At 41.6% G+C, this 27060-nt stretch overlaps 1 protein-coding gene across 3 annotated transcripts in view; it reads right to left on the minus strand.

The window, feature by feature from the left end:
• Positions 1–14511, minus strand: part of LOC121304743 (TBC1 domain family member 22B-like) — a 138596-nt gene extending 124085 nt beyond the window's left edge. For 2 of the 3 annotated variants that reach the window (XM_041236115.1, XM_041236117.1), the window contains exons 1-2: positions 14293–14511; positions 6957–7013 (exon numbers count right to left, since the gene is read on the minus strand). In XM_041236115.1, coding sequence (XP_041092049.1) covers positions 6957–7013; positions 14293–14348 — 113 coding nt within the window. In that variant the 5' untranslated portion in view covers positions 14349–14511. The remainder of the gene's footprint in view (positions 1–6956; positions 7014–14292) is intronic. The other variant, XM_041236116.1, reaches the window with a different exon arrangement.
• Between the last annotated feature and the right edge of the window lie 12549 nt (positions 14512–27060).

The raw sequence follows: 27060 nt of genomic DNA on the forward strand, positions 1-27060 counted from the left end.
CAGCGTGTGCAGCTTCTCGCTCTTACGCTGTGTGGGTAACACTTCCCTTTATCTTTGTGACATTCTCCGCTGCGGAGATTCTGACCACCACTACCACGGACGTGCCCCTCGACGGCGTGCTGAAGCCCCTGCTGTCAACTGCGGGACGAGGCTGTGTCACTTTTCCAAAAAGGACGCTGTAACGTTTTGTTTTAATTCGCAGAGTCGAACACTTGAATGTGGCGCAGCTGTCATTTTTATCTCGGTAGCTTGTCCGACGTAGCAACGGTATCTAGGATGTGACAAGTGGGAGGGGTTAACGTCGGATTTGCGATCTGTGAATTCTGAGAGTCTTCACCTGGGACTCCTGTTAAATCAGCATGACATTGAGCTCACATTGCATTTATTGGTTTCTGAGATTGAGCACACCTCAACCTCTGGTGTAAAACCCAATACACAGGGACTCACAATATTGGATTTTCTTTGCACTTGCTCCTTTGCTTGATCCTATACCTTGGTTTAAATAACCTCTAAAATGAACAGTCCCCCACAGCCCCAGGTAGTGCAGTGCTTCCTTAGTCACAAGGACTGATGTGAAAGCTTGAGCAGAATGCCTTGCTACACAGTGTACAATTCAACGATTGAAAGAAACAAAGAAGCCCAGCAGGATTCTCTCACTCAGTACCAGCTGCACAGTTTTTTTCAAAAATCACTTTCGGCGATTTAAATGAAACACACAGCAAATGGTAAAAAATTAAAACATATAAAAATATGCATGCCGGTTTCTGACTGAAACAGAGTACAGTTTAAAAAACACATATATATATATATATATATATATATATATATATATATATATATATATATATATATATATATATATATATAACACATACGACGTCCGTAACATATATAATATATATCTCAATGCTGCAGGCATTGTTCTGCTATAATTAGAGATCAAACCTGAAGCCAGATAGAGAGACCCCTATCATACACATACAGCGTGTTAACCGGTTCGCGACGGGGCGGCCCCTCCTAAATCCAGTCGACCCCTGCCAGGGCGAGGAGGATTTAGTGGCCAAGCGCTGCCAGGGCGGGGAGGATTTAGGTCAGCTGGGGACTCCTTGGCTCACCGTGCACCAGCGATCCCTGTGGCTGGCCGGGCACTTGCAGGCCTGCCTGTGTGCAATTCAGAACTACGTGGTCCTCCGACACAGACGCTTCACGGCAGTTTGCAGTGCAAAAAAAGCGGATGGCTGACGGCACATGTTTCTGAGGATGCGAGTGCTCATCCTCGTCTCTCCCGAGTTAGTGCGGGGGTTAAAATAAATAGTGTGCCCCCTTCAGCAGTGTGTTCAAAGCGTGGCACAGGAGACGTGGTAAACACCCTTATTAAAATGTCGAACAGGAGCGATTAGGAGCTCCTCAGCACTGAACAGTTAATGTCAGCTTTGCTGCAGTGAGTGGCCCCTGCTCATCACAGGACACCACGGAACAGGCATGGAAATGACCCAAGCTTATAATGCAAAGTGAAGCCCTCAGGTTTACTGTATGCTTGTTATTAATCACTTTATCGTTATAGTGCACAAATCTGTCCAAATTTTTTTTTTACCTGCACATTTCTCATCGGGAAATAACAAACAAATCAATAATTGTATAAGCATTATTGAATGTTTAAAATAGATTCTATTTTGTACCTAGATGGTACCTTTACCTGGATAAACTATTTGCTAATCAAGCTGCAGCACAGTGCAATAGGTAACAGCACTGCAGCTCACTGACTTATTCATGGATATGAATTCCCTTTGGTTGTCTGCTTTTTAGACCCTGAGGGTGGTCCTGTTTTACTGAGACCGATACAGAATGTTGGCTGCTATAGGAAGCTGGTTAGACAAGGTGCATTTACCTATGAAGGTGAATAGCAGGTTAGTCACCAGGTGTGGTAAAGACATAGAAAGTTATCACAGTCAAACCACACATCTACTCAGAACGGCAGTACCTGGACAGAGCACTGTAGAGGGAACAAAACCTGTACTGTACCAGATTTGTATTTTATTGTATTTCCAGTTCTATTCTGCTTGTATACCCCAGTCTCTGGAAAGCTCAACCCAGAAGAATCAGGAGAGTTGAGCACCTCTGGCTTTTTAAGTATGAAGTATAGAAAAAAAGCAAGGGTTGTGAAAGGCTGTATTTTGGGTGTTGACTGAGAATGTCAAATGATGCAGAAAGGTGTGTGTGTAAAAGGTTTTGCATTTGTTTCGACTGTGTTTGGGTGCCCTGGGTTTGACTCTGACGCAAGGATCCCACACACACATCAGCAGTACAACAACTCATTTATCTTCATTCGTTAAAAGCTGCCCTCAGGTGTTTTACTCCTCAATAGAATGCCTCTCCCTAAGCATGACTCAAAATCAATTACCCCACAACAAAGGTATTCCATTTCCTTCCATCTGTAAGGCTTCACTGATTTTACACACATGTTGTTTCATGCTCTATAAATCGCTGCAATTAACTGCATTAAAATACAAGTAAACGCTGCAGGCACTCTAGGAGAAGTTCGATTACATTAAGGACAGCCTTATAAAGTGGTTGATTTGCAGTAACCCGACTCTTCAGTGAACTCTGAACAGTAACTGATATGAGGAGAATGTTCTCTGTGTTGGACTACTGTACTACTGTGGAAGAAACCAGCTGCTCACATGCATCCCTTACTGAAGTAAAAACAGAAACAACAATAAAAACAAAAACAGAGTATCCTGTAGATCACACACAAATAGGAGCACAGTTGAGATTTTAGGTCTCAGACTCAAACTCAGCAGCGCTGCAATCCGTAGCACTTGAAAACACTACAGAGAGTGGTGTAAAACAGATCTGCTGCTTGTACACAGAATGAGGCATGCCATGTGGTCAGGCTAGCCACCTTATACTGTAGCGCTATCTAAACTGAGGTCCGGTCTGCACCTTGCAGAATTAAGGCCCTGTCTGACACTGCATGCAGCACTATTTAAACTGTGAGGACCGGTCCGCATCTTGCAGAATACAGGCCCTCAAAGTCCTGCTCGGGTCTGAATTTTATGACCCGGTTCTGAACCGGACCCACTACTACACAACCCGACCTGACTCCGGAAGCTGCTTCAATACCATCTTCTATCCCGCAACTCGAGCCGACCCGCTTTAATAAGACCCGCAACCCGACCCGAACCGGCAATCCAATAGTTAAATGACATTCTTGTGCCATTAACTTAAAGCACTAATTTAATTTAAATCTAAAAGTCTTTTGTTCCTGCTTGATTGTTTATATTTTGACTACAATCAATAGCATATTGAAACCTATTTCTAATTTGTAGTGTCAATTTTTCAAACCACAACAGAAAAATAAAACAGAAAAACCCGAGAGCCTTATTCCAAATAAAACCAATATGAAAAGATGATATTTTAAGACAATTTTGCAGCAATACAGTTTAAAATTGAATCATGCAACAACAACAAAAAGAAGTCAGGAAAATGTTTTTGCAATATGGGACATCAAATTTAACAAAGTGTGTTTCTTATAAACTTTGCTGGCTGCCGCTTTGTAGCACAGGTAGCATTCCAAAAAAAGATATACCATATTTGCTCATGAACTTGTTCTTATTAGTAATAATAAACAAAATGCATTTCCAGTAATGTCTACTTTGAAAACAAAACTATTAAAAAAAAATATATATATATATAATATATATATATATATATATATATATATATATATATATATATATATATATATATATATATATATATATATATATATATATATATATACACACACACATATTCCAGTCGCTGCTGAATTCAAAATTGTCAATCTTCTTGGTCATTTTCATTTTCTTTGCTGGTATGCATTTGCTGTGGCGCAGGGTTGTTCCTTTTGGTCCATGATCTCAGTAGTCATGCATCGCACTTCATTATGGACACTTAAGATGTCCTTCTCGTTATCCAGAAGTTTTAAACTTTTCAGTTTTGGGTGCATGAACACGGCGATTTTGTGCAAGATGTGAACTTCACATTTGTTCAGCAGAATGGAAAGCCATTTGCATTTCAATGAAGAAAAGGTCGTTTAAAGGTTGAAGGTGACGTTTAAGCCGTTCGAGACAGACAACGGTGAGATGCAATGATGGGCTTTTTTAAGCTTCCAGAGCATTTGTGGCTTTCCTGAAACACTGTAGGAATGAAACTAGGCTTCCAACGTTCTCTGAATCCAAATAGTTTTTGCCCCTCTCTGTCAGTATTCTTTGATGTCCTCATATTGGGAATATATTGATTCCAGCACAATATAAAGACTGCTCCAGCGTGTTTCAACAGAAACCTTCAGTGTCTTCTGTAGCCGATTCTGTAGGTTGGATTGTTTAAAGTATGCAACCAGTGCCTTTTCAGCTTCAACGATGCTTGCTATTTCTTCGGAAAAAACATCCTCATTCGCATTTCGACCAATAGTATTTTGCAACACTGTATTGAGCAGGTGTGCACTGCAGTTCAAGCGTGTAACAGTTCCCCATGCTGATACGATATTAGCACCACAATATGTTACACAGACAAGTTTAGTAAAAAAGCCAGTCCAAATTGAACTCTCAGTGCATGTATGAAGGCTGGTTTAATGTTCTCTGCAGTTTTTCAAAATGTACTGTCCCACTGAGCAGTACACAGCACTCTCTCTTTCAAGAGCCAATTGAAGTTGATGTAATACACAGTCTCACAAAGATAAGAAATTTTCCGATAATGATCAGTCCACATATCTGGTGTGATCCCTCCGCGACCTGATTCACCCAAGTCTTCCATCAGTTCAGGAATAATACTATGGCGAATTTGTTGGGATTATGTTTGCAGATGTTTCAAGATCCAGCAGCTGGATCGGGCAACAGTTTTGTTCCATCAACACAGCCCACGCGAGCACCAATGTCAAGACCTCGTACGGAGTCACAAAAAACATCTCCAGAAACAGATTCAAAAGAACGTACATCTTTACAAACGTACTTTACCGTCAATTTTGTTATTGCCTCCTTGTCTTCTTTGTTGGTCGCCCTCAACTTCAGTTTTACCTCGTTCACAGACATTTATGTGCATTGGTCCTCATGGTTCATGCCATGCATAGCACTAAACTGATTACAGTGGCGTTACACTGCTCAGCTGACTTACTGCCTCCAGCAATTCCTTTGATTTTCAAATTTGTACATTCGTTATCTGGAGATTTAAATTCAGACCCTAGCCTGACCCGAAAACTAAACTTTCTGAACCGCACCCGTCAAACAAAGTGTACGTTCTGACCCGTGGTTACCCGACCCGATGCAGGACTTTGCAGGCCCTGTCTGACACTGCAGCAACCCTAGGCTCAAGTCTGCCGTGTCCTTCAGTTCAGGCCATTCAGTAGAAAAGTCTGAAATTTGTTTGTTTTTTTCAGGTCAAAAATGTCCCTTGGGTCAACATTGTCAATACCTTTTAGAATTTTGATGCTTGAATTAGGTCTCCGCGTAGTCTTTTATGTTCAAGACTGAACAGATTCTTTTAGATGAAATTCTTTTCGCCTGTCTGCATATGACATGTCTTTTAAACCCAGAATAATTCTGGTCGCTCTTCTTTGCACTCTTTCTAGAGCAGCAATATCCTTTTTGTAGCAAGGTGACCAGAATTGAACACAATATTCAAGATGTGGTCTTACTAATGCTTGATACAGTTTTAAGATTAGTTCCCTTGATTTAAATTCAACACTTTTCACAATATATCCAAGCATCTTGTTGCCCTTTTTTATAGCTTGCCCACATTGCCTAGATGAAGACATTTCTGAGTCTTTTTCATAGATTCCTTCTTCAATTTCAGTATTTCCCATATGATATTTATAATGTACATTTTTATTTCCTGCGTGCAGTACCTTACACTTTTCTCTATTAAACGTTATTTGCAATGTGCCTGCCCAGTTCTGAATCTTGTCTAGATCATTTTAAATTACCTTTGCTGTGCAACAGTGTTTGACACTCCTCCTGTTTTTGTGACATTTGCAAATTTAACAAGTTTGCTTACTATACCAGAATCTAAGTCATTAATGTAGATTAGGAATAGCAGAGGACCTAATACTGATCCCTGTGGTACTCCATTGGTTACCTCGCTTCATTTTGAGGTTTCTCCTCTAATCAGTACTTTTGTTTTCTACATGTTAACCACTCCCTAATCCATGTACATGTGTTTCCTTGAATCCCTAATGCGTTCAGTTTTAGAATTAATCTTTTATGCGGGACTCTGTCAAAAGCTTTCTGGAAATCTAAATAAACCATGTCATGCGCTTTGCAATTATCCATTATCGATGTTGCATCCTCAAAAAAAAATCGAGCAGGTTAGACACGATCTCCCTTTCCTAAATCCATTTCTCTCAAGAATGATGAATTGTTCTCTGTGCTCCGTGAAAATCCTGTTAGTCTATTATTGAGAATAATTTATTTTTTTTTTTATTAGATATAATAGAAAAATTTCTGACCTTTCTTTTAAAATCACAATTATCGAAAAACGACGTGCATCGACAAACAGCTCTGGATGAAATATGGATTTCATACAGCACACTATCCAAGCTGAGGGAGTAAGAGGTACTTCTGCACGCCTCAAGGGGTCAGAGACGGACTGAACTTTATCAGGCGTTTCCTTTGTATGACTGAATAGTGGATTAAGGGGTTTTCTCTGCCATGTACTGCCCGACTCTCGCAGTGGCACAGTGCAGCTGAATCATCTGGATTCAATGCTGACCAGTCAATTCATTACAATACATACAGATCCTTCCTTCTTTTCAGCACAAGTCGCATCATTAGTCAAGTGCAAATGATCAGACCTCAAACACTGCTGCTGCATTGGAGTTGAATCGTGTGCACAGATCACCAGGATGTACGGTGCCTCAGTCTCAGTGCACAGCTCTTAATCATCACACCCCTTTGCAGACCCTGTGCTGAAACACTTACGTCTTGTGTATCCGGGGATCAAGAGGAGGATGCTGTGCTCCATATACTGGCTGTAAACTGTGAAGAAAATGCAAGAGATTATGAGCATATTCTTCCCATGTAATCAAAATACTCATTGGTATTAAAAGAAGATTAATACTGAAGACTGGACAAAAATCATAAGACTGGGTGTAAAAAAAAACAAAAAACAAACAACAAAATAGAAAATGTATGAAATGATGACGCAGGCATGTGTTTTCTGTTCTGCCTTACAGTACAATGAAAGTGCGAGCTGGGGAAGTCTTTTCTAGAAGGGGAGTGATCTAAAAATAAACCAAGCTTTTGTTTTAAAATGCATCTGCACTTCACCCTCCCTTTCCTTTAGGAGTCTTGCTCAATACCCTTCTAATTTAGTGGAGGCACAAAAACGACAGATTAGGCTTCAATTCAAGCAGCAAGTCGTACCCAGTTAAAATGGTAAACAATTAACTTAAAGTTTACTGAGAAACAGAGCTACACAAGCATAAATTTCTTGGATCTCTCAGTTTTTAAAAGGAGAAAATAACACTTGAAACTACTAAATATTGCAAGCCACAGAAACACACTACTACAGGCAAAAAGCAACCACCCACAGTCTCTGATACGTACTGTACCTGCAGGGCCACCGTTACAGTTCTGACGTAATGGCAGTACAGCAGAGGAGTATGAAACTAAATCCATTCAGATGAGGGAGGAGTTCACACAGAGGGGCTATAGACTACATGACACAGAAAGAGCATATTTAAGAGCAAAACATACTGACAGAAGTACTTTATTTCAAAGAAAAACTAAAACTGCGGACAACCACCGCCTATATTTCTCCACCGAGTATAATCCACAAGCCAATGCAATCAGAAACATCATTTTAAACACGTTTTGGAAAGTGACAAACAACTTAATATTTTCACTTCCATGCCTCCTAGGGCTACGTTTAGACGTGCACGCAATGTCAAAGATCGGGCGGTACGTGCTGGACACTCGCCACCATCTCTTACAAAGAACTGGCTTCCCTGCAAACCAGAAGGTCATTTTCGTTGTGGCCGTTGTAAACATTGAGCCAACATTGCCCGACATTATATTACAGCTAATCACGGCACGGTGTCTTCCTTGAAATTCTATGGTATAGAGAAGGCTAGTCTCTTCAGTAGAGGCAGGTGTTGATTAATAAGTTGTGATACAGTGAGTGCTATTGGATTTATACGCTGGATACTCTAGAACTGAGGGAACTTAGCTTAGCCTCGTTTGTCTGGCTCTCTCTAGTTGTTATTGGTGTATATATAATACCATCTTTGAAGTAATCACCGTAATTATGTTGTTCCTTACAACACAATTAATAGGGGATTTCTAAATTTTATTGTACTCCTTTTTCTGTACTTTCTTTTTTTGATTTAAAATTGATATTTAATGTACGTTTAGTATGCAAGTATTTAGTGATTATTATTATATTGAGTCATCTCAGTATATCTGCCCTGTTGAAACCGGTATACACTCAGCTTTTGTAGACAATTAGATCACAAATACCCATATGGGAAGTCTTTCTAGTTATATGTAAGTGACCAATGGTGTTCTTGCTAATTGAATCAAAGTTTACATGGGGCCTGTGTATACTAGTTTCTCCAGATTGCTCTGAAGCAGCAGCTAGCAGAGTCGAAACTTTAGCACCACTGTATGGACTATAAAAACTGTCTCACATAATTGGGTTAATTAATGTTACAAACTGCGAAACTACCAAGTGTGCTCTCACCTTTTATGCTTTTGCTGGGGAGCCCATTTAGTGAAGCCATTGGTGGTAAGCAGCCTATTCTAATGCATTGTCCTGTTGTGATTGAGCACCTGCTACTGTTTGAAATTTACCTGCTGAAGCGCGGAGGCACATCTAATTACACACACACACACACACACACACACACACACAATAATACTGTGTGTGTAACTTCATGCAAAATTCCGCGTATTGAATTCTGTGTGCTGAATTCCGCGCGTTTTGACAACTTGCAAATTAATCGTTTATCTTGCTTTATTTGTGCATATAATTAGCTTAGTGAATCGAGCTACCGCTGGTTCATTTTTGCATATGGTGTGTCTTCGCCCTGCCACGCGGTAATTCTGGTCATTTACAGCCACTAGTGAATGAGATCCTTGATCTTTTGTCATCGACTTTAACTTGCCTTTTTTTGGCTGTGTCGATGAGACCCTCTTTCTTTCATTCCTTTTTGTTTTGCTCCCTATAGTTGTGCATCAGTCAGCCTGGTTTATTGTAACCTTAGAAGTGTGTCCCGCCCCTTTGTTTATTATTGTTACGATTTGTGTTAATGCGACCGCGAAAGTCGTCCGATATTATTATTATTATTATTATTATTGTATTATTATGTATTGTTTGGCCGTCCGCCAGGTTATTGTTTTTATTTTTAAGTACCTCGTGAGGATGCATGACTGATCAGCTACTGATTAACTAGCTGACAGTCACGCATCCTTATTTAATCTCGTGCAGACTGTGGCCAGAATATAAAAGCCTGCAGCTGTCTTGTGTGCGTCACAGGAGAGACGTAAATCTGTGGAGTAATAGAACAATTGCTAAGCGTGCTTGTTTAAGCGTGATACTTGTTTGTTATTTATGTGCCCTTTGTTTTGTGTGTTTTTGGTTCAATTGTTTATTTTTGTTAAATAAATATACCGAGCGTCACAGCTCAGTTTTCACCCGCTATCGGCTCACACTGGACAAAGGACACAGCAACACCCCCTCTCCACCGCGGAACCGTGGCTATCGGCTCACACTGTACGAAGGACACAGCAACACCCCCTCTCCACCGCGGAACCGTGGCTATCGGCTCACACTGGACGAAGGACACAGCAACACCCCCTCTCCACCGCGGAACCGTGGCTATCGGCTCACACTGGACGAAGGACACAGCAACACCCCCTCTCCACCGCGGAACCGTATCGGCTCACACTTTACGAAGGACACAGCAACACCCCCTCTCCACCGCGGAACCGTGGCTATCGGCTCACACTAAACGAAGGACACAGCAACACCCCCTCTCCACCGCGGAACCGTGGCTATCGGCTCACACTGGACGAAGGACACAGCAACACCCCCTCTCCACCGCGGAACCGTGGCTATCTACTCATACTGTTCGAGTCTGGACATTGTCTCTCAAAAACAAACGTACGCTTCACTTTAACTGTCATGCTCGGCTCTGTTTGGGGTGTATTTAAATAAACATGATTACATAAAGCATGATGTCCTTTTATACCCTGCGTGCCATGTACTAGCAAGCAACACAGGAGCGCAGTGACACAGCAGCGGTGGGAACACAAGCTTTCAACACAGGAGCGCAGTGACACAGCAGCGGTGGGAACACAAGCTTTCAACACAGGAGCGCAGTGACACAGCAGCGGTGGGAACACAAGCTTTCAACACAGGAGCGCAGTGACACAGCAGCGGTGGGAACACAAGCTTTCAACACAGGAGCGCAGTGACACAGCAGCGGTGGGAACACAAGCTTTCAACACAGGAGCGCAGTGACACAGCAGCGGTGGGAACACAAGCTTTCAACACAGGAGCGCAGTGACACAGCAGCGGTGGGAACACAAGCTTTCAACACAGGAGCGCAGTGACACAGCAGCGGTGGGAACACAAGCTTTCAACACAGGAGCGCAGTGACACAGCAGCGTTGGGAACACAAGCTTTCAACACAGAAGCGCAGTGACACAGCAGTGGTGGGAACACAAGCTTTCAACACAGAAGCGCAGTGACATCAGTGGAGAAGCACAAGCTTTCTGCTATTTTGTTATATTTCTTTTTACTCATTTTAGCAAAATGTCAATTTTTATTAGTAAAATGCCACCTCCAAGTCATCAGAGGGTGAAATATTAAACACAGCATTAAGAGACTTAGGGCCATATTAATGATTATCAGGATGGTTGATGTTTGGTTACAGTAAATGCATTACAGCTTTCTACATATTAGTTCTATCAAAAGTTCTCAATTATAAATGAAGTATTTTAAAATGTGTAACTCCCACGATCAGCTAGTTTATTTATTAGCTGCGTAATGGCAGTGTAGACTCCTGTTTGTACTTCTCCCCTCCATTTCAAAACGTATAAAGTTATCATTTTATTTACTGTAGACTCCCCTCCTCCCCATACTTTTTTAGATTAATTTTTTTGCCCTCTCTCTGAAATGTCTTCTCAGGTGTCATCAAAACACCAAATTTTTGGTAAATTACATTACTAATGGCAACTTAATTAAACAAAATAAAAAAAAAAAACACACACCATTCAAAACGAGGCATATTTTACATTTTTCCAATAAACAAATAAATAATGAAATGTTTGTTTTAAAACAGTGTGTCTTCTCATTTAGTTATTTTGACAGAGAATATTTTCAGGGAAGACTGTTGTGAAAAGTAGAATAAATATATGTAAAATATATACCCCCCCTGCCCCCACACACACACGTTTTCAGTAACTGTTTCCATCATGCTTACACCTAATGCAGATTAAAGTCTCACTTTTAATAGGTTTTTCCAATTGACTTGGGTCTCACCCAGTTCTGCAATGCAACACTAACCTTTGAATGGACATCTCTACGGAACGTATTTAAAACTAAACTCCCATTATCCAGAAAGCCTGGGAATCATAATGCATGTGTGGTTATAACTGGTGCTGCAGCATTCCCTTCTCAGGGCTCAAAATAGAATAATAATATGATGAGCTGCCTATACTGTTGTACCTAAAGACTCAAAGCTACTGTTGACATTGAAAACTCCCCCCCCCCCCCCCCCACCCCGCTACAGGTATGGACATGTTTCCAGATGTCTGTCTTTTTAATTTCACCTCCATGCTAAAAACCAAGGGAGTTTGGGTACAGACTATACAGAGCGATACACAGTCCACAAACACCAGATACATACCTCTGTAAGCAACTGACAGTACTTCCCATATGAGCAAGCCAGCCTAGGGTTCGAGAAAAGCGTACCACTTTATACACTGCATTTATGATAAAGAGCAACACAGGCTTCTTATCTCCCAGTGAAATTATCATAACTTGATGAATTCTTGTCCCAGCGCAGTGCTTGAGCAGAAATGAGTCACACTACACTATCCTTCTGGGCATTTGAGACTGCATATTGAATTGAGACCTCACGACTGCACATTGTTCTCAAAGTACTGTGCTTGACTGTCACAGGGGCTTATTTTCATTCATAATTCTCATTGAAAACAGCACCTGTATTTCATATCTGCTGGAAGTCCTCAGCAACACACGGTACCAGGGTGCAGTGTTTTCCATGCATCACAGGGATGGAAATAAGACTCCTATTGCATAGCAGTTTGATCCATTCCAGGTTTTACTACTGCATGAGTTTAATAGAGCGACCAGAGAGCGACCAGAATTATTCCGGGCTTAAAAGGCATGTCATATGCAGACAGGCTAAAAGAATTGAATCTGTTCAGTCTTGAACAAAGAAGTCTACGTGGCGACCTAATTCAAGCATTCAAAATTCTAAAAGGTATTGACAGTGTCGACCCAAGGGACTTTTTCAGCCTGAAAAAAGAAACAAGGACTAGGGGTCACAAATGGAGTTTAGAAAAAGGGGCATTCAGAACAGAAAATAGGAGACACTTTTTTACACAGAGAATTGTGAGGGTCTGGAATCAACTCCCCAGTAATGTTATTGAAGCTGACACCCTGGGATCCTTCAAGAAGCTGCTTGATGAGATTTTGGGATCAATAAGCTACTAACAACCAAATGAGCAAGATGCGCCGAATGGCCTCCTCTCGTTTGTAAACTTTCTTATGTTCTTAATAATACACACCTGAGCTTGTTACCTATATACCGTGGCTAATCAATCTCATAATAAAAAATGGGTGAAACTGCTATGCAACTGGAGTCTTATTTCCATCCCTGCATCACAACAGCTTGAAAGTTTAAGTGGTGTTCTCTATGTTACTCTTGCAATAAGTCATTGTCATGCTAAACAGTCGGAGACTCCTGTTCTGTTTACATGTTAAAAAAGTAAATAAAGAAATAATTGGAATGCAATATTAATGGAGCTGTTTTGTGACCCTTCGACACTAAGAAACTGCTTATTATTCCATGCCACAACTGGTAAAGAAATACATTTTAATAGGCAGCATTAAATTACTAAGCTCCATGTTGAGAAAATGCAAAACGGCTGAATACAGAACATGCAGTAAAGATAGCAAGTGTTAACGCCTGCTTTTAAAAACTATGTGTTGAGATAGTAGTCGGACACAGCAACTGAACCCTCACTTAGCAGCACAATCACTTGCAGAAATAGTATGAGCAAACAAACAGACACAGGGGGAAAAAAATCATGTTTCCAAATTATTGAAAATATAATGTTAACAAAAGAGAGGTGCAAATAACTGAACATCTTGAGCTTAGAAAAGGATGGAGTGCAAAGTATGTGTGGCTTGTGAAGCTGCTCTTCAGTTCCAGCTACCAAACACAGACATAAGCAGCAGGAGAGATGAGCCAGAAAGGGGGCACCTACTGGATCCACAGTAACTGAGACATTGGCTGATGCAGCCCGTTTAAAAATATGCCATGGCTGTGAACTAGAGCTGAACTGAACAGCATCTTCTGAATTCAGACCAAAGTACCATAGCATAGCATAAACAAACACACAAATAAAGTACCATAACAAACACACAAATAAATTGAAAAAAAAAAAAAAGAAAAAAGGAAACATTTTAGTAGCTGAAATAAGACCCAATGCAAATATCATAAAATCGTAAGTACACACACGTCTTGCTTTAAGTTTGTTAATCTTGAATGAAGGCATGCCTGTGTGATAACTATTGTCCTCGTTGTGCACACAAAATTAATACCACACACATACGTTAAGCCAACCAATGCATTTAATATAATTTCATCGAGTCCAAGTCCAGCAAGTATCATGCATACAGCTGGGCGTGTACCCTTAAGTAGTCTTGCAAACATCTAGCACAGTGCAGTAACCTCGAGAAGTTTGCACTGCAGATCAGTGTTCCTTCCGATTCAAACACTGAAGAATCAGTTAATTTACAAAAAGTGACACTGCGTGGATTCAGCCACTGCGTCTCTCTTGGTCTTGCACGTGGCCTATTTAGCAATAAACTACGGCAAAGCTGCCTTTCAAATTAGACAGCAACGAAACAGCACATGCATAGTTTACATCCGGAATCTATACACTGTCCACACATACATCAGACAGATCAGCGAACAAGCCTCGTCTGAAGGAATAATATCAGTATGTCATGAAAATAGAGCAACTGGTCATGCAAATTAAAACACCGAGGGCTACCCACCTTCCCGGAACCTTTACATTCCTTTTCCAAAACTGGATCCTGTTATCGGTAGCCATGCTGAGCAAAGTCCCCGGATATCCTGTTCAATCAAGCTGTCGCGCAATCGGTGTAAAGTGGCATGTGAAACTCGAAGAAAGAAGTGGCTGAACATTTCAAATTAGCGACGAAATAAAAACACAGGACTGGGAGCAGCCATCTTGGGGGGTTGCAAAAAGCAGAGCTCTGATTGGCGAGGCGAAGCAAGTGCCGGCAAGGAACCAATCAAAGGAGAAGGGAGCGGGCTCGCCAACACAGGTGTCATCTTCAAAGCAGGTGAGTGGTGACGTAATGTACTAAAGCAGTCTCCCTCAAACTGTGCACCTGCCCTACCTTAAGCGATGCTGCCCCGAACCAGTGTAATATGATACACTGTGTGTTCTGTATCATTCTCTAGTGTAGTTTACGCTTCGATCGTTTAAATTAATTCAGCAAAAACTCTTTGAAAAGACACGTCAAGGCTGATTGTGAGGTTGGGAAGTATATGTGTTGCACTGAATCTCCCACACGTGAAACACTGGGTGTGTGCAAGTCTGTTTTGAGAGAGGCAAAATAAAGACAAATTATAGTTATGTTTAAATATGTTACTGCCATTATATTGATTGAACTGATGTTAAGTTTTCTTTGCATTTAATAAATTAATAAAGCTGTATTTTCAAACCTGGTCTTTATCCCGTTGTGTTAATACGTATTCCGTGTTTGAAGATTGCCATTCATACTTACAGGAATGTTCATATTTAAGATAATGTTTTGTTTTTAAATAGATTAAAGCCACTTTTACAGTCATGGCAGGTTATTCATTTTTAACTAGAATAAATATTGTAATGTTCTAGCAAGAAAGAAGCGTGAAGCAGGCGTTCTCTAAACGGCAGTTCGTTAGCGATAGGCAAGCAGACAGATGTTCTACACGGTTCTGTACTCACTGGAATCTGCAGATGTGCAAGCCGATGGGGTCATATTTCAACTTGAGATCCTAACATATACACTGACCTGTTTGCGCATACCATGTGGTTAAAGATTTTTTTTAAATTGTATGCTTTGTGAGAGTTTGCGATTAGCAAGGTTCATATACAAGCCCACGATGGCTTTCACTGTGTAATAAAACTGTTACTGTGCAAATTGGAGATTATTGATTAATTTGTTAACTTTAATTATACATGGCAAGTTCATAGATTGCACAATATTGTCGGATCATCACAAAAGCTGCATTGTTTATGTATCATAGCTTATAGGTACAGGCTGTCAAATATGTTGCCCTTTGCATAACCTCTTTTAGTATCCTTCACTTTTCGTAGTCTATTATATACACCTCCTTCCGCTCACACATTTGCATTCGGATGTGTTTTTCAAAATAGTTTTGGAACCAGAATTGGAGTTGAAATACCCAGTTTCAATGACAGATTTGACAGGTGCGGGGCACTCACTCTTTGACTCAGGTGATGGCACCAGTTCCCTCGCTCGCCTCTGGGAACGGCCTCTTCTCCCCCCTTTCATATATGTGTGTGTGTGTGTGTGTGTGTGTGTGTGTGTGTGTGTGTGTGTGTGTGTGTGTGTGTGTGTGTTTGTGTGTGTGTGTGTTTTTGCTTGAAAGAGCCAACATCCTAACAATTTGGTAGAGTGTGTCTGAAAACAAACAGTGGAGGTAATTTTGGCTTTTGTTGCCATGGTAATTACACACTTATTTCTATTGAAATGTAAGAATGTGCTTGTGATTTCATTTACTACATGGTTAATTCTGCAATGATCTACTATTCCTTTCTGTTTAAACATGGTATTTTCCTTGGCCTGTGACCATTGAGACCTTCACCGTGCAATACTCGGCCTGGAAACCCCAGTCCCACTTGCAGCCGGTTCACTTTGAATATCTTTGGCAGTCAATCTCAGATTGTTATTAACCTTCCTCACAATTCTTCTACTTGTTCTTGGTGAAAGAACCTTCTTTCTTCCAGACTGAAGGAGCGTTGTGACAGTACCATGAGTCTTGCACTTCTTGATAATAGAAACAATAGTTGAAATTGGGGTGCTCAAATGCTTGGAAATCTTCTTGTATCCTTCTCCAGCTTTATGACAATAAATAATTTTCTGCCTTCAGATAGATCTTTACTTTTTTCCCAGATTGACTTATTGGTCTTATTACACTCTTAAAGAATGTTCACCTACAATCCCGCATGTTCTAGTTTTTTCTAGAATTAGATTCTGCATTATCATATTGAAATTCCTAGCACCTTGTAGACAATACTATCATAGCATCGAAGAGCATGAATACTTTTGAATTAGCATTTTTTGAGATTTGCACAACAAAAAAATAAAAAATGCTGAAATAATATCTATTTCTGGTAACTTTTTTCCTCATCCACAAAGCAAAATTTTTTCCTAAATTTTTAGGGGTAGATGTACTAAAGTGTTGCGTCTGTCGTAATCATTGCAAACCACCTAAAAACCAGTCGGAAGTGTAGTGTGAAATGTACTAAACAAACACAGTGCTGTTTGCATCATTTTAACAAATGCTTTGCAGCCGCAGTTCTTATTTGCTCTTTAGTCTTAAATGAATATGTAACTCTGGGCGTTCCTGCAGAAATTCACCAAATGAGGGATCAAAAATATTGTAATGAGATGGACTAATGCTGGCGGCAATTGCAACGCTTACAATTGCATCAGTTTAAGTTCCAGTTAAGAACTGAAAGCATGTTTTAAACAGTCGCAATTGTTGCTGGCGTTTCCCAGTCCGCTTTTCTCGAGCGTTGCCAGTTGTGCTCAATGTATTTTTGAGACATCTAATTTCCACTAAATTCAGGGTGTGCTTACAAGCCTTGAAAACAAATTTCTATGACATTTCTGGTTTTTCCAGTGTGTTGGCAACAATATACTGCACACATGTGCCACTAACCCCTCCATCTCATTTTAAGCACCTGTATGGGACCATGATCTATTGTGTGTTAATTGTCTTGGCTACTGAGTAGACCAAGTTGAAAATAATAATAATAATAATTAAAATAAAATTAAAAAAACCTCTGAAATCATTTAGTTTCAATTTAAAATAATCTTTTATTTGCATTATACACCAATGTGTACAATGCAGCAGCATGATTTATTTTGTGTTACCAATAAGCTAAAGTAAAATGAAAGTATGCTAGGTATTCATTTGATTTTACTGCTGTACTGTATACTGTATAGGCGTACTGTACAGATTGATATTTTTACATGATATAATGTGCAGCCTACCGAAAGCACATTAGTGTTATTTCAGGGGAATGATTTATATTTAAAATACATCGAGAACTGTAAATGTGTGTGTGTGTGTGTGATTTTATTGTATTTTTTTTTAAACCCGACACCTCCTTATGTCGGACAAACATGTTCAATTTAGCGAGGGGCTACTGTTTGATTATGAAAAGCTTTTTGATGGTGAAGGTTGGAACCCCACTATAGAATCTGATGGGATTAAACTGCCTTCCATTTTTTATAACAGTATTAAAATAGGTAAAATGAAGACAGAACAGAATGCATTATACAGATGATGTTTACATTTAACAAAAACAATGCTATTTTGATTCTTGCACCCTTGCATGTATAGACGTTATCCTTCGGGCTCCCTCTGTTGCAGCAAACCACAACTCAACTCAACTCAACTTTCTTAGTATATATGACAAAATGTGCACTTTGCGAATTGTCGTAACGAAAATGCAAATGGCGGCATGTTTGCGCTGCAACTGGCCCATCTTAGTACATCTACCCCTTAGTCTTTTGATTACAACTATATATGTATATATATATATATATATATATATATATAGAGAGAGAGAGAGAGAGAGAGAGAGAGAGAGAGAGAGAGAGAGAGAGAGAGAGAGAGAGAGAGAGAGTGATAGTGTGACTGGCTTGGGTGAAGAACCCAGCTGGAGACTCTTTGTTACAGCTGCAAATAAAGCAGTTCCTTTTATTTTTCCCACACAGGAGTAAAGAAGCAAAGGCCAAAATAAATCAATAAACAAACAAAATAAACCTATTTTACCACAGTCAGGAAACTGAGTTCTTTTCATTCTTAAACTTTCATATGCGTTTTGAACCACTTTACCACAATATATAAATAAAGTAAGATTTATTTTTTTTTTAAGTTATCTTAAATCTGCCTCATTGCTTTTCCTCAAAGCCAACACACATATCCTGTTGCCAGCTCTCATTTGTCTGAGCTTGATGCTGGTCGCCACTGACAGATATCATTGCTCCCTGCTGAAAATATACTGCCCCCCTACAAGGATAAACCCTTTCTGGTTCCTCTGCCTGATTATTGAAAAGCATTTGCTGCTGGAGTAACCGAGCCACAGTCCTCCGGTACTCTTGAAGTTGACAAGCTGCTGCAGTTCAGAAAGAAGTGTTAAACATCAGATGGCTGTCCCTGGATTTCGATAGAAGCTGACTGGCACACAGCTCTCGCATCACAGACTGAGTCCTGCAGTGCCTCCACTCCAGTTAGAGTTTAGTCATGAAAAGTGCTAGAGCTCATTTCAGAGTTTCTGATTGGCCTTTCAACAAGGGGACACTTTGTATTATCTACGTATAATGAATATAGATTGTATATAGCCTGTTTAATGTTATGTGTGCTTTCTATTGCTGTTTTGGCTTATTAACTAGTCCTTTCCTAATTGCTTATGAAAGCGCTGTTTCTGTGCTTTCAGGTGACTATCGAAATGAAACTGTAATTTCTACCCCCTCTTTGACTCTCAGTTTAGCAGATAGAAAAACTCTCTCTATGAAATGAAAGTTTCAGAGAGGACAGAACAGGCAAATGGGTGGGGGGGGGGGGGGGGGTTGGGTATTTTGTTTATTTAATCGGCACGTGTGGCAAAGTGGTTGGTAAGGGGAAGAGATGTCGCGGTGATGCGGTGCAGGAGTGATGAACAGACAACAGTGATTCAGTGAATAAGTGCTTTATTGCTCTTTTCCAGGTCTGGCGACCGTCAAAAATAATAAATCCCCGGCAATACACAACAATGTGTAAAGCACGGGGATAATGAAAACAAGGGCACAGTCCCGAACAAAAACAACGGCACGGTCACCAGTCCTGGGTGCTCGAAAACGTGCAGGTGCTCAGTGCAGTGGTGCTCCGGATAGTGCTCTCCTTTCGACAGCTCCGGAGATGCGCGTTAACTGTCTATTAGTGCGACAAAGACAGACAATTACAGACAGACAGAAAATAACACACAGCACGTAAAACACTCTTCACAAATACTCTGAGAGCTCCTCTCTCAGTCCTTCTCTCCTAACATTAACCCAAATGAAGGAGAAGATCAGCGTTACCCTGGCCCCTATATGTAATCCCGCATGATATCGGGGTGAATGGTTGCAGCTGCCTTATTACTTGCAGCTGCCCCTCGTTTACCTTTCGAATCAATACGGTCTTACAACAGAGTCTCACTTTCATCCAGGCTGACCCACTTCCCAGACCCGGAAACGAACTGTCAGGCCAGCCCTTCCAGATACTTCTCCTCCCGTTCTTTAGCGCCCTCACAGATCGGGAGGAAGATTCATCACCAGAACTCATCTTTCTGTCACAGCACATTAACAAGGAAAACAAGGTGTATTTTATATAAGAGATTTTTTTTTCTGCACTCTGACAGCCCTTTAAATCATCTTCTGTAATGCAATACAAAAGAGAAATGGCAATTGATTTGGGATGGTAAGGGTCAGCCCGGTAGTCTGATGCAGTTGCCAAGACCTCAGACAGCTGGGTCTTGTGTAATCCAATAGCAGTGACTTTGCAATTGAGATTAACAGCTAGATTCTCAAAGCTGTTTACTCCAAATCATCATGAGCACATTTATACAGGATAAATATAAATGGCTTGTAGGTGGTGTTTAATAACAATCTGGAGTAAAACAGCTTTGAGAATCTGCTCCTAAAACCCGTAGATCTGGAGCTGTTGCTGGCTGGCACACAGATTTCATTTACTCCTGAGTGACAGGAGATGATCAGCCTGTCAGGCGGTTTGTGGCATCGTTATCACCTGTTATACATCACCTCTCAGTGCGCAGAAACAACTTGGAAGGCTGTCAGAAAACCCCAGTTATGTGCCGACGGGATGAACCGTTTTGAAATCATGTATTGTAATATGGGTGCACGCAGTTGTGCAGAGATTGCAAGTTGAATTCCAAGAAGGCGTTCTAACTGTACGAATTACTATGCATGGATACTGTAGCTTTAAACAGCCTTCTCCTATCCCTCCCTCTGATCCTACAACACCCCAACCAGATTGTGAGAGCAGCCCTCCAGCACTCCTCCACCAGGAGCATTTTCATCTACATTCCATGTTTCAGAGCTTTCAACTTCATCACAGCGACAAGGGTTTTTGTAAAAGAAAAAACAAACTTCTATTTAGAACTAGCTATTCTGTAGATTCTCCTAAATTAATGCCCTGATTCATTTAGGAGGCGCTGGGAGGTCCTGATTGGTTGGGGGGGCGTGCCTGGAGCTCATAAGGCATCTGCACCACAGCTCCAGGCTACTGCACAGCCATTGCTATACAGATGGATGCTGAGAGAAAGCTTGTGTTTGTTTACATCAAGGAGGAGAGTGTCCGCTTTGCAGGAACTACTACATGAAACCCTTCCACTCCAAGACGGTGCTCATGAAGGCATTGCCCAGCCAAGGCTGTGAGAAAAGTCTGTTTGAAGAGGCAGGAGATGCGGTGAGAATACTAGGACTTTGGGATCCCAGAAGTAGGTCAGTTTAGGGGACTTTAATCCCAAATGGTACAGAGAGGGTTTGCGTAGAGTAGTAGGTTCCAGGAGCGGGATGTTCCTTTTAGTGGGATTAGCACTTTCTGTGGCTAACTTTTTAGCTTTGTTTTGTTTTGTTTTCTATCCCATGCCTGATAAAGGCCCGTGGAGGGTATTAGGTCCTTTTGTGTTGTGTTTCTAATAAATGTGTTGCTGGCAAATACATTTTTTTTTTTTTTTTGCCAAAGCTGAAATGTCAGGCAGCACTGTCAGAATGACAGGATTAGGTTTATCGCCCGGAGAAATCAGCGCTCCGAATTTTAGCAAAATGTCAAGAACCCTCCCCGTCAGCTTCCAGCTGCAGAAACATGCTGTCCCTATGAAGACAGTGAGCCTCCACGCTCTTTCACCAGAGCCTGCCCTGAGGGGCCCTCCATAGCACCCACATTTCTAACAGGATTTTCCTTGCTTCTCGGGCCCTAAATGACGTCTTCCCAAGACACAATACAATACATATTTATTTTGCTTGTGTTATTTAGTACATTTACCCCTAATGAAAAGGCTCCCTTATAAGTAACCCTAGAGGAGTTTGTACTTTTTCTTCCAGTTGTGTTGTGCAAGTGCACCCTCTTTTGGAAAGCAAGTGCAGAGGCAGTCACATCACCCCCATTCACACAACGGTGATGGTTGATTTAAACATGTTGAACAGATGATATGAGAAGTTAGTAAAATCACACCAGCACACCTCAGTGCAACCCACTCATCTAAAAGTGCAATATGTAGTTAAAACTAAACATCTGGAACACGTCAAATACATAAATAAATGAATACATAAAATTAAATGTTGGAGAAAGAGAGACAGAGAGAGAGACAGAGAGAAGAGAGAGAGTGTGAGAGAGAAAGAGAGACCTATAAACTTTAGTAGACAGAGACTTCAGAGAGAAGAGAGTTTCAGAAGAGATTCTGAGACTTCTGAGAGACAGAGAGAGTTCAGAGACCAAGAGTGTTTTATTTTAAGCAGCGTAGGTTTGAGATTACGAGTTATGAGATCTTTAGGCAGAGAGTATATACAGTATTGTTAAAAGACAGAGAGAGCAAGGATTTAAGTTCAAGCAGAGAGATACAGCTTGAGAGAGAGAAAGAGAGAGACTAGATCGAGAAAAGACAGAGAGAGATTCAGAAGAGGCTGGAGAGAGAGAGAGAAGGACAGAGTTTCCAGAGAGAGAGAGAGACTTTGACTTTTAAGATCCTTTATTTAAATATTCCAAATAAAATCCATTAAAATTCAAATAAAGGTAAAACACAACAAAAGTTAAGATTCCTACTGCCTGAGCAAAATTTAAAAAATCCTAAAATATATCGTGTTCTCCTTAAAAACAGATTTTAAACAAAATAAAAGGATCATTAAAAAATCAATATTAAACAGTGTTTTTTTTGAAAACAGATTTTTTTCTTTGTTGAAAACAAATAAAAGCCAAAATAAAACACTGTAAAACAAAAATTAAAGGTTAAAATTAGAACAAAAACTGGAGCTGACCCCTCCTCACTCACACTAAACTGGTCAGTCCAGAACCAGAGAGTTGATTTTTCCTTGTCTTTAAAATAGCCAATTTTGCCTGTCCAAATAAAAAATTAATAAGAACACACCTGTTTTTCATTTTAAAATTGTATAGAACCCCAAAAATAAAAAGCTCCTTACTAAAAACGACCCCTAAATTATTCAGGATTCCCTGCAGTAAATTAAAAAGTGGCCGCAGCCTCTCACACTCACTGTAGGCATGAAAGAGAGTTTCCTCTGCTGAGCAAAAAGCGCACTGCTCACTGATGCTGGGGTCCACTCTATGGAGAAACCTGCCTGTGGACACAATGCAGTGTAGAATCTTCCACTGCAGGTCCCCCACTCTCTTGGCGAGAGGCGGCTTGTACAGCACCCTCCACACCGGCCTGTGCCCCTCCTCTACAGCCAAGTAAGCTCGCCACTTAGAGTCTACCAGACCCCTTAGCCTACTATACTCTGTGGCTTTAACACACAATTTGTATATCTGTTTTCCATTCATTGTGTGAAAGATAATTTCCTCCACATTCTGCAATTTAAGCAAAGTCCCTCCATTCTCTCCACCCCCCTCACCTTCCTCACCTACTGCTGGTGACACGATCATCCCTGGAAATAAGGAAAGCTGTCTCTGCTCTGTGCCTCTGGACAACTCCTCCCTCAGGACTGCCTTGAGCCGCGGGGAGAGGCAGCCCCTCAACTCACCCATCAGTCTTTCTGCAAGCCTCTCTGAGTGCCAGCCTAGCTGTGCAGTTAGCTGGGAGGCAGTTAGCCAGCAGGAGAGCTCAAGGTTTAACAGGTGGACCATCCTGGTTACACCTGCTTTTAAAAAACTGGCACAGAGCGTCATCGACTGGAGGAACTTAACTGGAAAGAGTGGATTAAAAAATAGGGGCTCCTCAAACAGGTCCTGCCCTGTCAAGGACTCCACATCCCTTTCCACCCTCACCAGCTGCCAGGCTTTTAAAATACTTTGATAAAAAGGAGGAAGTCCTGCTTTACTAAAACTGGTGTTCTCAATTAAAAACAGGTGTTTTCCTAACCCCAGCCCCCCAAATCTATTAAGAAGGAAACAGGCCAGCCTCTTCCAATGAGCCTCCTCCTCAGTGTACAGGAGTCTCTGAACCGCCTGCAGTCTGAAGGCTGCCACCCTGCTGGCAATGCTGACTAGCCCCTGCCCCCCCTCATCACTAGGGAGGTAGAGGACTGCCGGCCTCAAACTGTGTCTCCCGCTCCAAAAGAACTCCAGCAACACTCTCTGGATCTCCTTCACCAGGCCCTGGGGTGGGTCCAAGCATACCAGCTTGTGCCACAAGCTAGAGGCCACCAGATTATTAATAACAAGCACCCGGCCCTTGAAGGACAGTTGAGCCAGCAGTCCCTTCCACCTCTGCAGCCGCCCCCTCACCCTATCCAACAAACCCTCCCAGTTCTTTTTCATGTAGTTTTCTGTTCCGAGGTACACCCCCAACACTTTAATACCTGTTCTGTTCCATTTCAGCCCCTCAGGCAGGAAAGGAGGGGTGCCCTCATCCCAGCCGCCTGACAGGAAGGTGTCACATTTTGCCCAGTTTACTCTGGCAGAAGATGCTCTCTGGAACTCATTTAGAGTCTGCTGCAGCGCTTGGACATCTGCATCCCCACTCACAAACACAGTCACATCGTCTGCGTAGGCAGACACCTTCACTGTGGCAGAGGAGGGTGTGGAGGGCGAGGAGGGCACTGTCCATCCAGCTAGCCTGACCCTCAGCAGGTGCAGCAGGGGCTCTATAACCAGTGAATACAGCATACCAGACAGGGCACAGCCCTGCCTTATACCCCTGCACACTGGGAAGGGCTGACTCAGCCCATTGTTGATCTTTAAAATACTAAAAATGTTGGAATATAAAAGCCGAATATAAGAAATAAAACCAGGACCGAACCCGAAGGCTTCCAGTGTATGAAAGAGGTAGGTGTGGTCGACTCTGTCGAAAGCCTTCTCTTGATCCAGGGAGACCATTCCTACATTAAAATCACAAATATCACTTACAGTTAAAAAATCTCGAATAAAAAACAAGTTATCAAAAATAGAGCGACCCGGTATACAATATGTTTGATCCATATGTATTACAGTTCCAATAACACTTTTTAATCTATTAGCGATTGTTTTGGATAAAATCTTTAAATCAGAACATAAAATTGACACAGGTCTCCAATTTTTAAGCTGGCATAGGTCTCCCTTCTTGGGCAGCAGTGTAACCACTGCCCTACGGCAGCTAAGAGGCAGTTCCCTGTGGCTGAGGCTCTCTCTCAGAACCTGGAGCAAATCCTCCCCCATTATATCCCAGAAATTATTATAAAATTCTGCTGGCAGTCCATCGATCCCGGGAACCTTTCCGCTGGAGAGCTGCTTGACAGCGGCGGTCATCTCCTGGTGGGTCAGCGGTGCGTCCAGCTGAATCTGCTCCTTCTCACTGAGGCTGGGTAACCCCTGGAGCAGCCGCTCAGTGTCCTCTATGTTGCACAGTTCTTTATTATAAAGTTCCTTGTAAAAACGCACCGCCTCTCTGCTGATTTCCTCCCGGGTGTGCAGTTCTTTCCCACCAGGAGTCCTGATACAACACAGCTGTCTACTGTCCGCTCTCTTCCTCTCCAGGTTGAAGAAGAAACTAGTGGGGGCATCCATGTCTCTCAACTCCATGAATCTGGAACGCACAATCGCCCCCTTCACTCTTTCCTTCAGCAAGCTCCCCAGCGCGATTTTCTGCTCCTTTAGGTTCTCCAGGGTCTGTTCTTTAAATTCTGAATTTAAACTTTCCTCTAGGAGGAGGATTTTGGACTCCAGTTCTCTCACGGCTGTGTTCAGTGACCTGGTTGCATTTATAGTATATTGTTGACAAAAACATTTAATTTGTATTTTGCCAATGTCCCACCACTGTCTTAAATCTTTATATTGTGCTTTTTCTTTTTTTCCAAATTATCCAAAAAAGTTTGAATTGTTGCTTAAATTTTACATCTTGTAATAATTTTACATTGAAATGCCAGTAAGATGCTCTGTGGGGTTCTGATTGAATTAATACTGTGATTAATAGACAGTGGTGGTCAGAGAGACTACTGGGGATGATTCTTGCTTTGATAAATTTATTTAAATCGTTTTTTGAAGTATAAAACCGGTCTAGTCTTGCTCTATATACACAGTCTGTGTGATACTGAGACCAGGTGTATTGTCTTGAACTGGGGTGCAGGCATCTCCATATGTCAACCAGGTCACTGGACTCTAACAATGCAGCCAACTCTCTGGAGGACTGAGGGTGTGGTTCATCATTATTTCTATCAATATTAAAATTAACAGTACAATTAAAATCTCCTCCTACTACCACCACATCATTATTATTAATATTAAAAAGAGCTTGCTTTAATTTCTTAAAAAATAAAATTCGTTCGCCCCCTCTATTGGGGGCATAAATATTAATAAAAACATACACTGTACTGCCCAGCCTAGCTCTTACTTTTAAAATCCTCCCTTTCTCGATTTCATCTATATCTAGTAAAACTGCCCCCAGGCTGGGTTTAAAAAGCACGGCTACTCCTGCACTGGTACTAGCGCCGTGACTCATCACGCACAGCCCCTTCCACTCCGCTCGCCACGCCTCCTCATTCTCCTGATCCGAGTGCGTTTCCTGCAGAAACACCACCCCCGCCTGCTTCTGCTCTAAAAACCCGACTAGCTGCGCCCTCTTAAAACACTGTCTGCAGCCGTTTAGATTAAAAGAAATAAAAATGCACCTTTCCATCATAGCTAAAAAAACTAACACACTAAAACAAGTAATAAAAGAAGTTTCATAAAACACAGCCATTTTTAAACAAGAGATTTTGAACCACTTTTAAGATCCTTTTTAATTTTCTGAACAATTTTTTTTAATCTATAACGTTTTGGCTGATCAAATTCTTCTATTGTGGCTTTCCTTGTTATAACGTGAGCGGAGTGGAGAAATAACCTTAGATCAGGGAAAAAACTCTCTATTTCTACTCCCCTTTTCCCTTTTGTTTCTATCATAAAATCATTTACCTGCTCAAGCGTGTATAACTTTTTCTTACTGACGGGTTGGCTATCAGGGATGTCTGAGATAAGCGAGGAGTCAGAGAGCTCCCCCTCCATCTCATCCGCGCTGTCCTCTCGCTCGCCCCCGAGAATCCGCTCCTCCGCAGCTCCCTCCGACTCCTCGACACCGGTCTCTGCCACAGCCGTCACTATTTCAGGCGGCTGAGATTCAGCTAGCGGAGAGTCTTGCACCGCGCCCGGCTCACCCTGCGCTGTGCTCTCTTCCTCCGCGTTGGGAGGGACTGACGCCCCGCCTGGAGCCCGCAGTCTCCCTGTCTGCACGGGTTCGGAGTTCTGCACTGGCTGCGCTCTGCCATCCGGCAGCTCTGCAGCCTTCCGTTGAATTCGTGTCTTTTTCGCTACTACCTTGAATGATTCTTCACCAT

This window comes from Polyodon spathula, chromosome 39 (genome assembly GCF_017654505.1).
Source record: "Polyodon spathula isolate WHYD16114869_AA chromosome 39, ASM1765450v1, whole genome shotgun sequence".
Classification (NCBI taxonomy): domain Eukaryota; kingdom Metazoa; phylum Chordata; class Actinopteri; order Acipenseriformes; family Polyodontidae; genus Polyodon; species Polyodon spathula.